At 32.6% G+C, this 19,799-nt stretch overlaps 3 protein-coding genes and 1 long non-coding RNA gene across 4 annotated transcripts; 3 read left to right on the top strand and 1 right to left on the bottom strand.

Moving 5' to 3' along the window:
• The first annotated feature begins 1,027 nt into the window (after window positions 1-1,027).
• LOC123699123 lies at window positions 1,028-2,100 on the top strand. Its single transcript, XR_006752487.1, has 2 exons — window positions 1,028-1,237; window positions 1,946-2,100. It is a non-coding gene; the product is annotated as an uncharacterized LOC123699123 (long non-coding RNA).
• A 2,966-nt stretch (window positions 2,101-5,066) lies between these two features.
• Window positions 5,067-10,566, top strand: LOC123699185 (zinc finger protein 93-like). Its single transcript, XM_045646079.1, has 5 exons — window positions 5,067-5,394; window positions 5,848-5,959; window positions 6,540-6,668; window positions 7,427-7,663; window positions 7,830-10,566. The coding sequence occupies exons 1-5, from the start codon at window positions 5,236-5,238 to the stop codon at window positions 8,879-8,881; spliced, it is 1,689 nt and encodes a 562-aa protein (XP_045502035.1). The 5' UTR covers window positions 5,067-5,235; the 3' UTR covers window positions 8,882-10,566.
• On the bottom strand, window positions 10,461-14,992 carry LOC123699186 (coiled-coil domain-containing protein 112-like). The gene is made up of 9 exons (XM_045646080.1): window positions 14,715-14,992; window positions 14,146-14,264; window positions 13,215-13,340; window positions 12,681-12,870; window positions 12,449-12,585; window positions 12,098-12,194; window positions 11,782-11,821; window positions 11,371-11,547; window positions 10,461-11,022 (listed from the first exon to the last, which is right to left on the bottom strand). Exons 1-9 carry the CDS (start codon window positions 14,830-14,832, stop codon window positions 10,989-10,991), a joined length of 1,038 nt encoding a protein of 345 aa, XP_045502036.1. The 5' UTR covers window positions 14,833-14,992; the 3' UTR covers window positions 10,461-10,988.
• Window positions 14,993-15,342: 350 nt separating this feature from the next.
• LOC123699135 (stomatin-like protein 2, mitochondrial) lies at window positions 15,343-19,612 on the top strand. The gene is made up of 8 exons (XM_045646010.1): window positions 15,343-15,499; window positions 15,580-15,696; window positions 16,210-16,417; window positions 16,859-17,047; window positions 17,345-17,500; window positions 17,879-17,994; window positions 18,927-19,055; window positions 19,293-19,612. The coding sequence occupies exons 1-8, from the start codon at window positions 15,452-15,454 to the stop codon at window positions 19,560-19,562; spliced, it is 1,233 nt and encodes a 410-aa protein (XP_045501966.1). The 5' UTR covers window positions 15,343-15,451; the 3' UTR covers window positions 19,563-19,612.
• The last annotated feature ends 187 nt before the right edge of the window (window positions 19,613-19,799 follow it).

Genomic DNA, 19,799 nt, shown 5'->3' with positions numbered 1-19,799 from the left:
TAGTCGTAGCGCGCGCGCGGAGACCAATCCTTAATCTAAGGTATGAAACTACCATTTTAAAAACGTATTCTAATTGCCCGTATTTGACAGTTTACGTGACATTTTAATATTAACGTTAATGGCCATTACACAGACGCATTGCGAAACAGTTGCGAAAACATTGCTGTGTACTACGCCTTTTTGGTACATCGACGCATTCGTGAGCGGCAGCGAAAAAACGAAAAATCTGTCAGTAGTATGGAAGGTTTTCGCATATGATATGTCTCACTCTAGCACATAGATAGATGAAATAGTTGCGTCCTTGTCAGTATTGTTTCGCAAGGAACTGCGAAATGGCCATTACACAGACGCATAAGTTTCGCTAGTGAAGTTTCGCGTGAGTTTCGCATCGCATAGCGTCCGCTCGCATTCTGTCGGTGAGGACAGATTTTCGCGTCCATGGACAATGATATTATATAGAAGTGATATAGAAATAATATATACTAGCTTCCGCCCGCGACTCCGTCCGCGCGGATGTCGGTCTTCGCGTGGATGGTTTATTTATCCATTTTGAATACCTCTGACAATAACATCTTATAAATATCTATTGGACCCAATTCCCAAATACGGCTAGGCCTATAATAATACGCAACGTGTGTTCGCGGTTCTACGGAACAACGTCTATGGATAAAACTGAAAAATGAAGATTATTTTTTTTCTACGTTTTTTTCCAGGATAAAAAGTATCCTATTTTACGCCCAGGATAATAAGGTAATTATTATAATTATACCAAGTTTCATCGAAATCGAACCGCTAGTTTTCACGTGATGCCTTCACATACAGACAGACAGACAGACAAAAATTTTTTTAATCACATATTTGGGTTTGGTATCGATCCAGTAACACCCCCTGCTATTTATTTTTTCAATATTTTCAATGTACAGAATTGATCCTTCTACAGATTTATTATATGTATAGATATAGACAAGAGGTACCTAGATACGCCACCAACGTGCCAAAATGCCAGTTGCCATGGCAACTATTTGTTTATTTATATACTATATTGTGATTTGTGAGTATTATAATAACGTATCTATACATAAAATATCATTGGCCATGGATGCCGAAAATACTGAATTATTTTTGCATTCTATTCGAGATTATCCCGTATTATACGCAATTGGACACGCAGATTATAAAAATACGTACAAAAAAGAGGTAGCATGGAGAAAACTTCAAGAAAAGACTCTGATAGATGGTAAAAAATTTATTGTTTATATTTCATACATTTTATGTTTTTAATTTTCTTTGAAATAATTTACAAATTGTGATCGAACATTAAGCGCTGCTAAGTCTGCCCTATGTCTATAATTGGCATGCATTGGTGCGAATGCTCCTAAAGTGTCCGAAAATTGTTTATTTTCGTATGTGTATACTGCAGCTTTAACAATTTTAATAGTATTATTCAAATCTGTTTCAAAGGGCCTCAAGAATATTCTAAATTTTTGTGCTAAAATGCCAAACGCACATTTTACTACTACTCGTGCCCTACTTAATGATTTATTAAATCTTTTTTTATCATTGTCATTCATTGCTGCGTCTCTTGTCTCATTAGAAAGGTTTCTAATTTAAATCTTCAATGAATACATGTGGTGTAGTCTGTTTGAAACCTGGCAAAGGTTTTGGAGCTGGCAAATTCAGATACCGTCCACTTTTTAAAAGCTGATAAAATGATGAGTTCTCAAATATTGTAGTATCGGAATCTTTACCATAATTATGATCCTACATCTATGTAAGTAAATTTGTAATGTGGATCAACTATTGCCAATAACACAGTAGAAAATCGTTTTTTATAGCAATAGAACAGTGAGCCGCTGTTAGGTGGAAATTTAATAACAATATGCTTGCCGTCAATACTCCCGAGGCAATTAGGAAAACCCCATTATTATTTCCAATCATGTTTTAGTAGAAGGAACCGGGATGTACTCTGGCTGTAGTATTTTCCAAATTTGTTCGCATACTTGAGTTACTATCTTTGAAACGGTGCATTCACCCAAACGATAAGAAAAATATATTGTTGTGTATGTGTCACCAGTTGCTAAAAATGACATTGACTGAGATGACATTCTGAAATTACGTCTGCACCTGCAGTCGTCAAAAATGACAATGGCATATCAATGCGAAAAAGTTGCGAAACATTGCTGTGTACTAACGTTTCGCAGATATTTCGCTACGCTGTAGTTTCGCAAAGATTCGCTGCCGCACGCGAACGCGTCGGTGTACTAAAGGCGTAATACTTTATTGGACGGGTTTTATCCAAGCATTGAAAAATCGGCCCTAATTATAATATCTATCTTTTTCTTCCCTAATATTTACGTAATTATGCACATAAATTTAAACAAGATTTTTTCAGGTTTCCTTTTTTTATATTTTAATTTTTAGTGCTCTTCTAGATTGCGTAAAAAATAGATAGATGCGATCTTTAAACAGACTGGACTCCTAATAGGTACTATTTGTAGCTATCATTTTGATAGAAAATATGTCAACATAATTTAAAACTCATACTGCCATATCTATAGAAATTAAAAAATAGTCTCTTTTTAACTTGTAGTCAGTTAAGATATTTACAAATATATTTATTGAAAGGGCTACAAACTGAAACAATCGATATTTATTTAATGTGAATTGATATCACTTTAAACTTTTTTCCATACTATATTCAAAATCTGTGGAAGTGTCACCCGCTACTATCGATCCCCCTCAATACCCTCGTAAACACGCTTGATGGGGGGGGAGCCATTTCGAACATTTTGTATGAAGTTTCCTTACTGATGCAATTTGTGCAATACACTCGCTCTATACTATTGTAATATATACTCTGGTTATTGCTAACTCTATGAATATATTTTTTTTCAACACTGAACTTAGCGCAACCTGCTGGTGCGTTTCACGTTCCAAATTATTAAGCATCAGCATAATTCGGCATTGTGCGCCACTGAGTCGCATTATGCTTCTGAGCATTATGCTATGTAATTGGAAAACAGCCATTATGAGCTCTGTGCATTAAATACGTAACAAATGTGTCTACAAATTACTCAGCTCTGCTTTGGCTTATATTGAAATATTGAATAATAAACGTGACGCGTACTCTAGGGACATCCGCAGAAGTCACAGAGCGAGTAATATAGGCAGAAGTCTTTGCCTTTGCCCGCCTTTGCCATAAAGTTTTATACAAATAATTATAATTTGTAGAGGGGTTGTGAACTCAAAGACTATTCTGATCGTAATTCGTAATGATTTTATTTGCACACAATACCCGTATCTTAGATTACAAAATAAAAGACAGATGGAGCGTTGCCGAACTAAACCGAATAATTTATCGTCATTTTCAATAAAGCCATGTGTGCTGTCATTTCACCGCTGCACTGTACGTACACGGTGCTTCTGTGTGCGTGTAATGTTGCCAGATATTGAAAAATTTCCCAAATTTTTCCCCGACTACGGAAAAAAGAGGGTTATGTTTTTCGAGTTTATGTATGTATGTATAATATTTCTTTGACACGCCCTGCAGTATAAACCGTTGGACCGATTTTGAGTGGTGAGGTTTCATTGCAATGATCTGAATTATTATGTTAGTGGCGGTAGTGACGTAGGCTATATACACAAATGAGAAGTCAAGTTTTAATTTTTATTTAAATTCTTTTATTACATAAAGTACCTGCCTACTAAAGTTATACAGGGTTACTTGTAAAACACCGGCAACCTCGCAGGACAAGATAGCTAACATCATAAGCAACAACATTTGTTCTACGACTTTTGATAATTTGTTAGATTTTATTTTCATACAAAAATAAATATTCATTTAATTTGCCGTTTGAATATTATAAACTCTACGCCTCCCAAGAATTACGTAAACAAGAAGCGAACGAGAGGGGGAAGGGGGCGCCGCGTCGTCCATCCGATAATGAATAGAACATAGACTTACAAATGTTAGGAGAGTACAATAAAAGTTTCAAAAATCATTTAAAAATAATTTATTGTGTTCTGCCAAAAGTCGTAGAACAAATGTTGTTGCTTATGATGTTAGCTATCTTGTCCTGCGAGGTTGCTGGTGTTTTACAAGTAACCCTGTATATGGACAAAATAATTGTATTCAATTTTTTATTAAATAAATTACATAAAAAAAGTTTCAATATAACTATAATAATTATATTATTTTTTATTTTTCATAATATATGAATACGAATAGCGGTAGTTTTTAGTCGAGAATACGGGACATTTTATTTTCATCATATCCATCATGGAGTTCACATAAATTAAATCGCTAGCGAAAACGACTATGACGTTTTTAAGCTTTATAAAAGTAACAAAATAATGTATTATGCTTATTAAAATAATCTAATAATTATCATGAACCTTTAGTGCACTATACAAATAATCACATTCACGATCGAAAAATCCAACAGCATTACCCTGAAGATCTTTTAACCATTTTACCGTTTTACCAATAAAAATGGCAAATTCATTTTCAAAATACTGGCAACATACGTTGAAGTTTTGTATTCCTTCATATCTGTAAAATTATTATTCGTATTAAAGAAATAAATCAGCCAAATAATCTACAGAAAACCTGTGAAACGATGGTTTATCTTTTTTTTTGTTTTCGGGAACAAATTTTACAGCGTTTTATTATCACAAGACGGCATTTTTTTACTAAAATTGCAAACCCTTTTTGACGTATTGCATGACACTCTATGCGCTATAGCACTGGTGCAGCGACGTATTTGTTTTTGATTTCGTATTTTCTTTGACAAGGGCGACGGGCGGTTGTCATGCTACATCTGTACTTTATTTTGTAATCTAAGACCCGTATTTATACAAAAATCGACCAAAAACAAAACCAATCAGAATTCTAATTTTGAAATTGAAATTTAGAATGCGCTCTGGATTATGAAAAAGAATGCGCCGGCTTGTACACAATATGATATATTATATACTCTATGCATGTCTCCCATAAATTCACAATTGACTGTTGACTATTATTAATCTGTGCTGTTGACAATTGATGACATTTGCTCGATCAAATGGCTATGGAATTTATTTTATGAATTCGGAATGCTGAAAAAGTGCTGAATGCTCAAGCATTCCTAGTTATTTCTAAGTTTTAATAACATTATCCTCATACATTATATATCAGAACTGAACATTTTATTGAAAATCTAATAGCATAACGTAACGTAGACATAAATTTAAATAATGGATTTGGATTTAGTAAAACATGAAAATGTGGAGTTATTAGGACGCTGTAAGTGTTGTTTGGATGACGTTAATCTCAAATCTTTATGGGAAGAATATGATAATGATGGTCAGGTAGAAGTTTATGGCGCGATGGTTGAAGAATGCTATTCGTTGAATGTAAGTTAAATTATATATCTGTATTAGCATATTATTGTTTACACCAAATTCCAAACAAAAAATTTAAACTGATTAAATTATTTACACTAAAATTATTCTAATACTTGGTTTACGAGATAATTTCAAGACCAAAAACAAAGTTATGTTCAAGTATTGTCTAATCACTAACGTTTTAAGGTTATTGGTAACTAGCTTTCCGCCAGGGGCTTTGCCTGCATGATTAAAGCATAGTTCCCGTTCGCGTGCAATATAACCTTTCGAGTATCCTATGTCCTTTCTCAGGTCTCAGGCTATTTCTGTACAAAATTTTATGCAAATTGGTTCAGTGGTTGAGGTGCGATTGCGAAGAAGAGACAGACAGAGTTACTTTCGCATTTATAATATTAGTATGGATTATTTAGGATAGTTAGGGTTTTAATTCAAATACTTACCTTGTATTAATTATAATTGCAGTGGGAAAGAAAGGATGGAAATGAATTTATATGCAGTGCATGCATAGTGCGTTTGCGGGATGCTCTTAACTTCAAAAGGGAGATTATTGCATCTGACCAAGTGCTTCAGCAAGGTATAAATTTCATTTATTTATACAGTAGAATCCTTTATTATGACTCCGGTTATATTGACCAACCGCTTATTATGACACATTACACAGCAAATTTTGATTTTCACATAAAATTATTTACAAAAAGTTGGATTAAATGACTTCGTTTATAGTGACATGTCATTTATTGTGACCAATTTTTCATGAATTGTCCGGTTAGTGACCGAAATGATTTCTCACACTTTCAACAGTGTTTGGGAGAATTATGTGATATCTGACGATGGACAAAGCTCACACTTTTTTTTGTTATTTGTCTCAATGTGTGGTTATCTCTATTATTTTTCTCCATATTGAAATAAATAAATACTAATAAAAACAGAGATGTTTATTTTCTAACGAAATGCTTAGTATGACGTCCGCTTATTATGACGTGTTTGATATTTCCCTTCAATGTCATTATAATCGGATTCTACTGTATATATTATTGATATATAATGTATAATTATGTAGTAATACTTTTTGTAAATATTCTTAATAATTAATAGATACTAGATTAAAATATGTAATATAATAGGAATGATTAAAAAACACTTTCACCTTACAGTGCAATTCGAATTCAAAAATAATATTAGTGTGGATGTCAAAGTTGAAGTTGAATCTTCAGAGGACATTGATGAATATCATGATGTAGAATACTTAGAGTTAGAAGGTGATAATTCTGCTACAACTGAAGGTAAAAATACTAAATTGTTATATTATAATACTAGATTTCCGCCCGCGGCTTCGCCCGCGTTTGCAAAGGAAAACCCGCATAGTTCCCGTTCCCGTGGGATTTCCGGGATAAAAACTATCCTATGTGTTAATCTAAGTTACCCTCTATATGTGTGCTAAATTTCATTGTAATTGGTTCAGTAGTTTTTACGTGAAAGAGTAACAAACATCCATACATCCATACAAACTTTCGCCTTTATAATATACTAGCTGCTGCTCGCGGTTTCACCCCCGTGGCTCCACCCCTGTTGGTCGTAGCGTGATGACACATAGCCTATAACCTTCCTCGATAAATGGGCTATATAACAGCGAAAGAATTTTTCAAATCGGACCAGTAGTTCCCGAGATTAGCGCGTTCAAACAAACAAACAAACAAACTCTTCAGCTTTATAATATATATATTATATATTAGATTATATGTTAGATATTAGATTTGAAAAATTACTTTAACTCATTAACATCAATTGTATTAATATAAGTTTTCCTAAACATAAGTCAATCATAGCTCAGGTTTTTTTCATAGAATTTAAAATAAAAATGTTATAAGATAAAATATAATATACAGATCTTACTGTTATCTATATCTCACATCTCTTATTTAACTGTAAAATGGAGTGAATAGACATTACTGCATGAATAGTAACAAATTTGAGAAATCTATGGATGAATGTTTGCAAGCAAGTGAGTAACCCAGGTAATAATGCTTATTACGCATTTTAGCAAATGCGACTGAGATAGCTACAGAACTGCCTAGTCGTAAATGGCCAAAAAAGAGAAAAGGTGCAGATCGTTTGAAAGTTTACAAAAAATACACGCAGCTTGAGCTTAGAGAAGCTATGGACGCAGTGAAAAGTGGCAAGATGACCCGCACAGAAGCTTCTGAAATTTACAACATTCCTAGGAATACTATCGCGAACAATTTGAATAAATACAATTCATTAATTGAAACTCATAATGGTGAGTGCTTAATATAATTAACTGCCTTGCTATAGTGTTGCTAGGTTTGAGGAGAAAAGGCAAAATTGTTGTGATTAAATTTTTTGTACCTACGAAATAGGTATATCACTTCACATTACTACTTATATAATATTTACTTTCTACTTATATAATATTTACTTTCTAGATTCCACGGAGGAAACTTCCAATAAGGAGAAGAATTTTAAGCTCATTGAAGAGATTAAAGCACTGCTAACATTAACAAATGCCATACCATTCAAAACCAAAACCGCAAAATACTATTGTGCATATTGTTCTACAGATGGACCTATGTTTGAAGATGGTGATGAATTACGAATTCATACCATAAATGAACACAGTGAACATAGAACATACAATGTTGACCATTTCATGAGACCTTACTGGCTCAATGAAATACTCAAACTCGATGTTGATAACCTCGCATGCAATTTATGTGAAACAAAGTTGCCAGACTGGAATGGAATGTTCCAGCACTTTTCTAATGAACACGAAATTGAATTTGATGAAGCCTATACAAGAGTTGTTCCATATATAATAAGCGATAACATCAGATGTGTATTATGTCACGAAGCTTTTAATAATTTCCATCAGCTAGATGGCCATATGAATGCCCATTACAATAACTATATATGTTACGAATGCGGCGATACATTTGTAGCGTCCAGCAGATTAGAAAAACATGTTCAAGTGCATAGTAAGGGAAAATTTCCATGTGATGAATGCGGTAAAGTGTTTTCACTGCAAAAGTATCGAGTGAAGCATACCAATTTAGTACATCGACAGAATGTATTGAAGTGTCAGTTTTGTCCTGAAAAATTCAGCACTGCAGTGCTGCGACAATTGCATCATGTTGAAAAGCATAAAGATCAAATTAAGGAATATACATGTGAGTTCTGCGGTACGGTGTTCAATTATAAGCCAAAATTCATAAAACATTTGCAAAGGAAGCACAGTATTGAGAAGAACAATAAGTGTGATGTGTGTGATAAGTCATTTATTAAAAAATATGAATTACGTCTCCACATGTTGCGACACAAGCAAAATAAGAAATATGTGTGTACTGTGTGTGGTGAAGGTTATAGGAGAAAAGCTAATTTTAACAATCATTTTAAAATTCATCAGAAAGAAAATGTTGAAATTACATTAAATGAAGACCAAGAACAAATTACTTTTAAAGAAGAGGAACAAATTGAGTAATTAAAAAGAGTTGATATATACAATATTAATTTTCTTAAAATAAGCCAAATAGAGACTGGATTGAATGGACCGGAATACTTTGGGTATACAACGTAAGGAATATATTTACAGTAAAAAGTAAAGTGTGTTATATTTATTGTAAGTCTACATTTAAAATTAAATCTATATGCCACATTACATATAGGCATTTCTTGCAAACATTGCCATGAGCTAATGTCATATTATAATACCGCTTGATTTCAAAAGCTTTGTTACTGCATTTTAACCAAGTTATACATACTTTTTTAAATTTTCATACATCTTTAAATTATTAGATCATCATAACAAAATCAAATAGTTGTATGCAGTGTTTGTAATTTGGTATGTTTATAGTTCATAGACATTCATACATATTTTTATATTTAGATAGGTTTTCAAAGTAATCAATTGATGCAATGTTTCATATTTTATGTCACATTCTAATGATCAACAAAGTAATAGTGATTATCATAATGCCTACATAATATATCTAATATTTATCTAAAGAAAATGTGTAATCTATCAAAGTAAAAATTATTTATTGATCCTATTGATCAATCGAACCTTAATTATTTCTAATTGAAATTCATGTCATAACATTTTATGATGTATATTGATTTTTAGTTTATCACTGCCTTGAGCGTGTCCACATGTCCACGGCCGCGGCTCGGCGCCGTCAACGCGCAACGATGCGATGTCGCGGCGCGGTGTGTTGCTGCGTTGTAGAAATTAACGTTGCCGTATCGTAAAAATTCACGTCACGATGCCGCAACGTTACACGGCACGGCAGCCTTGGCAGATAAGTGGCAGTCTGTAGCATAGTGTGACCAGATTTACCAGAAATCTGCGATTTTAGCAGAATATGACTCCCGATTTAGGGCTTAGCATAATACGACGCAGAATAGATAAAGTTGACAATTTTTAGCAGAATCTTAATAATCTTAACATAATTTTAACATAATTCAACATTTATTGTACGATAACTAGGTTTCATTGAAATAGTTGTGCTAGAAACATAGAAAAATCTACCATTTCCATTTTATGTAACGTTTTTGTTGGTGTGTTTGCCTTGGCCATCCTCCAGCAGTGCAGAAATTCAGCATTCTTTTTTAAATGTTTAGCATATTTTAGCAGATTAGCCAAGCAACTAGCAGAATTTCTGCGGGGGTCATATTCTGCTAAAATCACAGAATTCTGGTAAATCTGGTCACACTGTGCTACAGACTGCCACTTCTCTGCCAAGGCTGCCGTGCCGTGGACATGTGGACACGCTCTTATGCTCATAATAGGCAATATTATGAATAGCAAAGATTGTTTTTAGGTACCTTTTGTAGATATATAACCTTGTTATCTATTTTGAATATAATGTAAAAATTTTCATCAAGACAAGATAATAGGTTATTGTGTTCTGAAGTGAAACTGTTTTAGGCGCGTTGAGATTAAAATTTCATGGTCTTTCCAAATAAGTTTCACTTCTGATACGTATGCTCGGCACACACGCTCTTTTTTATATAAATTGATTTATATGAATTGAAATGAAAAACAAATGGTTAATGTTGGGCGGGTGTTTAATTTATTTTTAAATATTAAACACATTAGATATAATAGTATGTAAGTATTGTAAATATAAGTTAGGTAATTGTTAAATAAATTTGTTGTAAAACGTTTACGTTGTTTCTTTTACAAGTACCCTACCAAACAATAATGTATGTCCATAGTATTTCCTGTAAATATTAATGGTAGCTGTTTCCCTGTTAATATTAATGGTAGTCTGGAAGAGATCGCTGCCTAGCGACAAGGCCGCCATTTGTACATACTTGCATTTATTTGTCTTTTTCTGTGTGTATTGTTAATCTTGTGTGTGTGCAATAAAGTATTATCTATCTATCTATCTAAATTTTCATATGCATTTCTTTCTTTCTTAAGCTTCCCATCCCATCTCACCAACACCAAAATTATTGCGACTGTTATCTTTGATGCCTCTAGAGTCTAGGGCTCTAGTCTAGGCTCTAGTCAATATATTTTTTTCTTATATTAATCTTCTTCGATTTAATATTTATTTATACTATCAGCAGTGATTAAGGTTTAATTACTTTAAATCTATACGCCACAACGGTGTTTTTCTGAAAACAAAAATGTTTAGGTATATTTTAATAGGTATTTTTGTAAAGGAAAATAATATCTATTGAAATCTCGGAATAACGAAAAACGTGAATAGAAATCACGAGGCTGATTTGGCGAAAAGTAAAACTTGAATGAAAGGAATCGAACCTTCGAACCCAATATTGAAAAAAAAAATAATAAAAATATATTAATATCATAAAGTAGGTATGTACTTGGTTAAGTATTGTATACTATTGTATACCATTCTTCGTAACAGGCAGTTGCCACTTTCAGGTGTTATAAATAAATTACAATACTAATTCAATTTATAACGATTCTAATAACATATAAACCATTTTAAATCTTACAGTTTTTTCATATCATCTATGTTAAGATTGCCAATAAAATCGCTATTTCCTTGGCATCGATTTTTCCATTGTTTTGTTGGCTTATAAAAAGTAGAAAAAGCTTCACGCTCTCGTTTAAAATTATCTCCTTTATTTCCGGATGTGTTATCTAGAATAAATGTTTCTGCACAGTTCTCACTGAAAATTAATGATAAGCTTAGTAGGTAGTTATCTAATGTAATTAAGCAACAAATCAGTACATAACCATCATTCCATAGTATAAAACAAAGTCTCTCCCTTACTATGTATTATTAGATCTAGGCTTTTGAAGCGGGATCTTGTTTCAAGAGAAAAAAATATAATTTGTTAAGTTTTAGATATCGAGGGGAGAATGCGAGTGCCGAGTACGGTCTACATATTATTTTATCTTACCTCAAATCTAATTCTTGTAAGAGTTCATCCAATCCGAACTCTGCAATTAAACACAATAAGTACCTATTAATTATAAAAAAAAAATAGTAACAAATTTAATCTGTCTAAGGACATTGGAGGGTGCATATGAATTCATCACGTCGCGTCGTCTAACTGTTGTAACGTATAGTTAGGTAGGTAGGTATCAAAATGTATGAGCCGATTTGTGAGGCATTTTTTAATCGACAATCCTAGTTATTATTATCAATCCTATCAATCAAAATGCTTTAACATCAAAGTATGATATATACTTTACATAAATAGGAGAACGTTGTACCTTGTTCATTCGATTTATTTCCTTTTGCAACTGCAGCATAAGTTCCCTTCTTACATAATCTAGTTCTAGCTTTAGTGTTTGTGTCACTAATGCTTTCCTGAAATTGTAATCGAAAAAATAATATTAAATTACTGAACTCTGTTTTCGGATTTTTTTTTATGTGATGAGTCCTTTTAACTTCGTAGGTAGGTACATGCAATGAAATCGGATATTTTGTGTAACGAATTTTTTTTACACGATAGGTAGGTACTCAAGGTAGCATTGGAGTATATACAGAGCGTATTTTCTGATATCTCGTCAAGTTTGACTTCGAGCATATAATTGATTCGTTTTCATTTCGTTTCCAGTTACCTTGCAAATTTGCTTAGGATTTTTAATTTTTCTTTTGTTTTCTCTCCACTTGTTAAGAGCTACTTCTTGGCATCTTTTCAATTTTGTATATTCGACATACCATTGTGTGTGTGCCATTACATCTTCGACTTTTACTCCTTAAACGTAAAAATACGGAATTTTAAAATAAAACATACAAGTCAAATTACTCCTAGTAGGTAATTTATTAACTTTAATTTAATGAATACCATACCAAATATCTTTTGTAGAACTTCGTCTTGAAACCTCGTGTAAGAAACCTCTGAAAATGGCGGTGTTTCAAATACTTCGTCGCAGTTGTAGTGTTTGTTCCAAATATTTACAAAAATATTATGATTATATTCATCCCATCCACCATAACGGTTACAACTGTTTTTCATGAATTCTTGGAATCGTTGAACTTCCTTTAAATTCAAATTATTTTTAAAGTACTTATAAGTAAGTAATAGGTACCTAAGTAACTAGTTAGTCTAGTATTTTTCGTATTTCGTATGTTTAATGATATACAGTTTTTATCACGCTTATGCCTATTAGCTTCCTGCTTCACTTGTAGGTATATGTTGTTTTTTGATTCCAACTTTTAGACTAGATTTTGATCCAGTTTAAAAGGACGGTTTTAATTCAAACTTTGTATAAAAGATCGGTGACAATACGTAATAAATAATACCTAATTATTTCATATGTGCTTTTTTAGATTTTAGAACTATACATTGATAATTATATAAAATTAAGTGTAGCTTAGACTTACAACACATTTAAAAGGTGAATTTATTATGGCTCGCACTGGACTTGGCACAACTTCGTTGTAATGAGGTTTTGGGTGTACTTTTGTCTGCATTTTAATATACTTTTGATTATCTGGTTTCTCTTGGATCTAAAACAAATTTATTATGGAAAAATTACAAATAAGTAATAATATAACTTTGTAACGTATAAATTATGATTTATCATTGAGATATACATATTATGGAGACGACACCGCCTACATCACTTATGTTCCGCTCAACATACGCCATATGGCGTAACTGCACGCTCATTTTTTGTTTTAAAGTGAAACGCATCAAATATGCCTTCGTGTGTGTTACGATATTGCACAAATAATACAAATAATACGGAAAAGTGCAAAGGAATAACTTTCATCGGTAAGTACCTAACTAACTAGATATCTAATCATTTTTAAAACTTAGTTAGAGCAAAAAATGGCGCACAGATTTTGTTCGTGGTATGGAGGAGGCCCTCCATACGTAGTAATATTATCTCAATGTGATTTAAACGATTTTTTCTGTGCAAAAATGGCGAATCGGAAGTGGATTAATTTTTGATGAGAAAGTTACCTATTCTATGTAGGTAGATTCGCCTGGATTAAAAATAACTACTATCCCAAATTACACCTAAATCGGTGTAGTCGCTTAGGCCTGAGGAAAATGGATACAGAATTATATTCGCTATTTATAAATGATTGCTGTACCTAGCTTTTTTATTACTTACCTACTGAAATTAAACAGATGCATTGAATGAAATCAACCCAAAGGCCAGAAACTAAAATTGGATATCAAATTTTCGTTTCGTTAATATACCTACTTAAATTTAAAAAAAGGTAAGTATCTAGAGGCAAGAATAAACTGGAATATTCAATAATAATTTTTATGGTAACTATTAATAAGTCGGTAAGTACATACCTGCTTTACAATTTCTTGCTCAGCAACTTTTAATAAATTTATTTCTTTACCTATATAATTTTTAAAGGATTTCATTTTTTCATCCAAGTCAAATATATCTTTTTTGATATCGTCGATATCTGGAAGAAATTTACGGGTAATTAATTAGTTATAGTACACTTTATTATGATATTGTTTGCTGGCCGAGGTATGTAGTACTAGCTTACCGCCCGCGGCTACGCCCGCTTTGTCTAAAACCTAATAAATTATATACTAAAACCTTCCTCTTGAATCACTATTTATTAAAAAAACCGCATCAAAATCCGTTGCGTAGTTTTAAAGATTTAAGCATACAAAGGGACATAGGGACAGAGAAAGCGACTTTGTTTTATACTATGTAGTGATGATGTATAGGTAGTAAATACATATTAAATATAACAAAGCTATTTATTTCTATTTGAGATAATGAATTATAATTATTTAATAATATTATGATTTCAAATCTGGACTCCATTTTATTCTTATTAGTTTTATTCTTATTAAGTATTTATAACCATATTTTTAGTGAAAAAAGTAGAGCATATTCCTACCTATGTTCTTCAAGGTTTCATGATCGTTTGTAATCGCTTTCACATCTTCAAATAGATTTTTAATTTCAGCATAAGTTTTCTTTATCTTATTTATATATTTTTTAAGGTCCAAGTGCATATTGCTATGGGAGCATTCAAATTCTTCGTTATCACACTTTCCCGGGTTTTTATTTGCAGCAACTGTTAAAATTTCCTCCTGTATTTTTAATCTTCTTAACTTCGCATAATAATTTCCACCATCCTCGTCGGTACCAGAAGTTCTACTTAATTTAGATTCCGACGTAAAGCTACTATCCATATTTTAAAATTATCAAATGTAATAATATAACAGTTATATAGTATTCATTTGTAAAATATCGATCAAACAACATCGTAGCATGCGTCGGTAGTATAGGGTTAAGCTGCTTTTGAATTTTAAATATTAATATTGAATAATTGCTTTTTTCTCTTTCTTTTAGAGTATTTTAGGTATATCCAAGGGTATATCAGACTATATTATAGTGACTTTAATTCTAAAATAATTATGTATACGAATTTTTTATTTTCGCTTTCTTAATTTGACCGATATTTGTGATCATCTAGCAAAACGTTTCCAAGACTGCAGATTGTAAATGTCAAATGTCATTTGTCAAATAGATTTCACAAAGTGGTCGGCGGGTTTTATCGAGAATGGATTTATTGATTGTGTTTAAAAAGCTTATTTAATAAAAGATATTGTAATACAATAATTTGCAAACATGTTTACGCGTTCTAGATTGTTTCTGTCTAAGGCCTTCACTTTAAAAGTTTGTAATCTAAAAATTCAAGTGTTGTTCTTTTTGTGTCTTGGCTAAAGATATTTTATGTTAAACTTTGTTTATTACAGAATGTGATTAATGTTGAATATCAGAATGATGGCAGATTCCTATATAGTGTTGCAGCAGCACGATATCGCTCGACAACACCCCTTAATACTATAATCATGTTCGTACCACAACAAGAGGTTAGTTTGATATTAATTGTTAGAATTGAATTCAAAGATTATAATATGTAAATCTACATAAATAATAAATAAGTTCAAATAATCACTTCTGAGGATTGTGGAAGAATATTTTTAAATGATATACTTACCTATGTTTCTTATTGGAATTCAGTTCATGACTAAAACAGCTTTGTTTCTAGCTAAATAACAACAAAATCTAAAATCGTTGTTACTAAAATTTAACACTTATCTTAGGAACCTTATTCTATTTTGTTATAAATGCCTAATTTGATTCTAAATATCATGAAAGAATGGCATTATTATTACATAACAATTTCCAGTTTTCCATACTGGAAAGTTAATAAACTATCAATAGATAAATTTTTGTATGCAATTGATCAATGTATAGTATATTACTTTTTATTGCAAGTTGTATTTAATATATTTATTACAATCAAATGTAATTAAAATTAATCTATTTACTACACAAACTTAAAGATTACATAAAATTTAAACTATATATTCTATTTTTAGGCTTGGATTGTTGAAAGAATGGGAAAATTTCACAGAATACTGGATCCTGGTTTGAACATATTATGGCCGATTGTAGATAAAATTAAATATGTTCAGAGTTTAAAAGAAATAGCCATTGATGTTCCCAAGCAAAGTGCTATCACTTCGGACAATGTTACTCTTAGCATTGATGGTGTGCTGTATTTGAGGATAATAGATCCATATTTAGGTATCATTTTATTTTTTTATAATCTTTTTGTAAATAATTGAAATTGTTTAGGTTAAAGATTTTATGAATTTCCCATTTACACATAAGATAAGTCAACAATTTAGAATTAATTAGACTGCTCACAATAAGTATATGCTCAATATTTTATTAACTTTTTATTGTATTAATGCATGTATTTTAAATACTTATTGGGCAATTGTAAATTGCTTTATAAATCACTAGCTTTCCGCCCGCGGCTTCGCCCGCTTTGTCTAAAACATAATAAATTATATACTAAAACCTTCCTCTTGAATCACTATCTAGTAAAAAAAACCGCATCAAAATCCGTTGCGTAGTTTTAAAGATTTAAGGATACATTAGATAGGGACAGAGAAAGCAACTTTGTTTTACACTATGTAGTTATTATGACTAAAATATAACTAAAAAAAATTGATATTTCAGCATCTTATGGAGTTGAAGATCCAGAGTTTGCGATCACACAACTTGCTCAAACTACAATGAGGTCTGAACTGGGAACGATTTCTCTGGATAAAGTGTTTAGAGAAAGAGAATCTCTGAATGTTTCTATTGTGGATTCAATAAATAAAGCTAGTGAGGCTTGGGGCATTACCTGCTTACGATATGAAATAAGTAAGTATAGTGCAACTATTTTAGAATGAATATAATATGTATTTAACAAAATTTATTTGATGTTATTGTAAAATCGTATTGTTTACTTGTCATTTATACCTGACAAAGTTGAAGAGTGATATAATAGTAAATAAATAATTCAGTAAAATCCAGTATTTTTTGCATTAATGAAAACTTGCACACTGAACTATAATTAGGAATATTTTTCGATTTAAAATGAATATGAATTAACAACATAGAAACTAAATTGCAAATCTTTGCTATCAACAAAATATTAATTCAAATTGAACATTTTAGGGGATATCAAACTACCATCTAGGGTGCATGAAGCTATGCAAATGCAAGTCGAAGCTGAGCGAAGAAAGCGCGCGGCCATCTTGGAATCAGAGGGAGTCCGTGCAGCAGATATTAATGTTGCTGAGGGTAAACGGCAAGCAAGGATCTTGGCATCTGGTAAGTTAATTTTTTTTTAAATAGAACTAATAGTAATAGAATTGGTTTTATGCCACAGAAATTACGTCATAAGTCATAACTTATTGCTTAAAAATAACTTACTTATACTACTAGTTTTCAAAGGCATGAAATAGTGTTAATAACACTTATAAGCCGATTTTTACTCAGTTAATGGTAGTACTGTTAAATAAATCTTTCGTTAAATTTACAATAACTAGCACAACAAAAAAATAATTATTGAAATTGGTAGCTGTTCACTGATGCGATTCCCTGACTTATGATAGTTACTAGTTATTATTCTGTGTCATGACTAAGCATACCATGAAAGTGATAGAATTCTTTCGAAGATGCAGCAGTTGATGCAATAACGTGTTACAGAGGCGGAGAAGCAAGAGCAGATCAACAAAGCGTCTGGTGAGGCGCAGGCGATGCTCGCGATCGCGGAGGCGCGCGCTCGCGGTTTGCAGCGCGTCGCCGCCGCGCTTGGTGCACCCGTGAGTCATTTAAATATAATAAATTTAAAGGGGTTTCTCTATAAAATATATATTTCTTCTTTATCACTGTAAATGTAATGTTTATTCTTCGAACTCTATATAGAATCAGCAACTAAAAACTACAAACACATTTGCGGACAGTTTTAAGTTCATGTTCATGTAGTATTGTGTGTCTAGTTGTTTTTAATGATCAAATTATTGATATGGGGTGCTTTATTGCCATAGTTCAACAGTAGGACTGACTTCCGAAATTTCCCATTGTATTTTGGCGAATTGCCACCCTATTCTAAGAGGTGGGATAGGTATTTCTGCCCAATAGTGTTTGCAAGAGAAATTCATATTGCCCTAGAAAGTTTCTTTTTTAAGCGTGTCCCAGACAGACGCGGCCTGCGGTGGCGGTGGCGGTGGCGGTCAGTTGGAGGACTTGAAAGTTCTAGGAACGACATAGACAGACGCGGCCTGGACGCGGTCACAGCGCGGCTTACGGCGGCCGCAAGCCCCGCCCTCTCCGCCACCGCTTCTGTGTGAATGAGCGCGCGGACATGAGGCGGTCATTACGCGATCAGTTGTAAATTTTTGCAACAGGCCGCGTGTACCGCGTGAAATTATGCCTATAAACACTGAGTTGTTTATTCAAACAGTGCAAAATTACCCAGTTTTGTATGATACATCACATAAAGACTAAAAAAACAAAAGAATTAAAGACAAAATATGGGCAATAAAAGCAATAAAACTTCATACGATTGGCCATTACTAACGTCCACTTGCAGGTGAGACTCGAGAGCTAATGTGCCGCTGTAGGTTGGAATGACCGCCACCGCGGCCGCGGCAGTATATTGTTATCACGGTCAAGCAAGAAGGCAACAGCAGATCGCCACCGCAGGCCGCGTCTGTCTGGGACACGCTTTAAACGAAATACTCTATATTTACAGGATAGCAAACACGCAGCGTCATTTTCTATAGCCGAACAATATGTTGCGGCGTTCAACAAACTAGCAAGAACCAATAACACACTTATTCTACCGGCCAATGCGGGTGATGTCTCGAATCTTGTTGCTCAGGTATTGTTTTATTAATACAGATGTAAAAAAAAGGTTTTTCTTATAAACTTTATCTTAAGTAAGTTTTAACATATTATATCAACTTCCAGAAAAGATGTTGGATGCTATCATTACTTGTAATACTTTTAAATTTACATAATTAATGAAAATTATTGCTTATTATATATTCAAAAGATTGAGGTATTCTAGACTTCATTTTTTGTGACATCATTACATTCAATTCCATTTTATTTGCAGGCCATGTCAATATATTCAACAGTAACGGCTCACAATAACCAGGTATCACGTCCGCACGGCGAACCAATTGTTCCAGAAATAATGGCGGAAGACCCTCTCTTCAAATTAAATACACTTAACGAGAGAGGCACGACCCTAGCCGGCCAACCGGTCCCCGAAGAATCTAACGACTTGGCGGAATATTTCTCTGATGATGAAGAAAGGGAAAAAGCGTTACAGGCACAAAAAGAGAAGAAAAAATTACAATCCATAGAATTCAAAGAAACATAGAATTGTTAAGTTTAGAGATGCTTGTTATTAAATAAAAGTATTTAAAAGTTTCACAGAGTTTTTATTTAATAAACTTACAAAACGCGTCATATAACTATAATAAAATAATTATTTTTGATGTTTTTGTCTGTATACATTATATAACATTAAAATATTAGGTATATTATAGATTCTAGCTGCTACTGCATTTTGTTTACACAATGAAGGTCATACTCAAAACTAGTATAACTTGGCCTT

The sequence above is a fragment of the Colias croceus genome, chromosome 17 (genome assembly GCF_905220415.1).
Source record: "Colias croceus chromosome 17, ilColCroc2.1".
Classification (NCBI taxonomy): Eukaryota; Metazoa; Arthropoda; class Insecta; order Lepidoptera; family Pieridae; genus Colias; species Colias croceus.
Note: the sequence above shows the minus strand (reverse complement) of the source record. Positions and strands in the feature narration are given on the sequence as shown.

Bases quoted from the DNA above. Each gene is read 5' to 3' on its own strand.
- LOC123699135 (XM_045646010.1), top strand. From the start codon at position 15,452: ATGTTTACGCGTTCTAGATTGTTTCTGTCTAAGGCCTTCACTTTAAAA. The intron at 16,418-16,858 runs GTATCATTTTAT...TTGATATTTCAG, and splicing joins GATAATAGATCCATATTTAG to CATCTTATGGAGTTGAAGAT. The intron at 17,995-18,926 runs GTGAGTCATTTA...CTATATTTACAG, and splicing joins CCGCCGCGCTTGGTGCACCC to GATAGCAAACACGCAGCGTC.
- LOC123699185 (XM_045646079.1), top strand. From the start codon at position 5,236: ATGGATTTGGATTTAGTAAAACATGAAAATGTGGAGTTATTAGGACGC. The intron at 5,960-6,539 runs GTATAAATTTCA...TTCACCTTACAG, and splicing joins TGACCAAGTGCTTCAGCAAG to TGCAATTCGAATTCAAAAAT. The intron at 7,664-7,829 runs GTGAGTGCTTAA...TTTACTTTCTAG, and splicing joins ATTAATTGAAACTCATAATG to ATTCCACGGAGGAAACTTCC.
- LOC123699186 (XM_045646080.1), bottom strand. From the start codon at position 14,832: ATGCACTTGGACCTTAAAAAATATATAAATAAGATAAAGAAAACTTAT. The intron at 12,195-12,448 runs GTAACTGGAAAC...TTACAATTTCAG, and splicing joins ATCCTAAGCAAATTTGCAAG to GAAAGCATTAGTGACACAAA. The intron at 11,023-11,370 runs GTAAGATTTAAA...TTTTGTTTTCAG, and splicing joins ATAGATGATATGAAAAAACT to AAAAACACCGTTGTGGCGTA.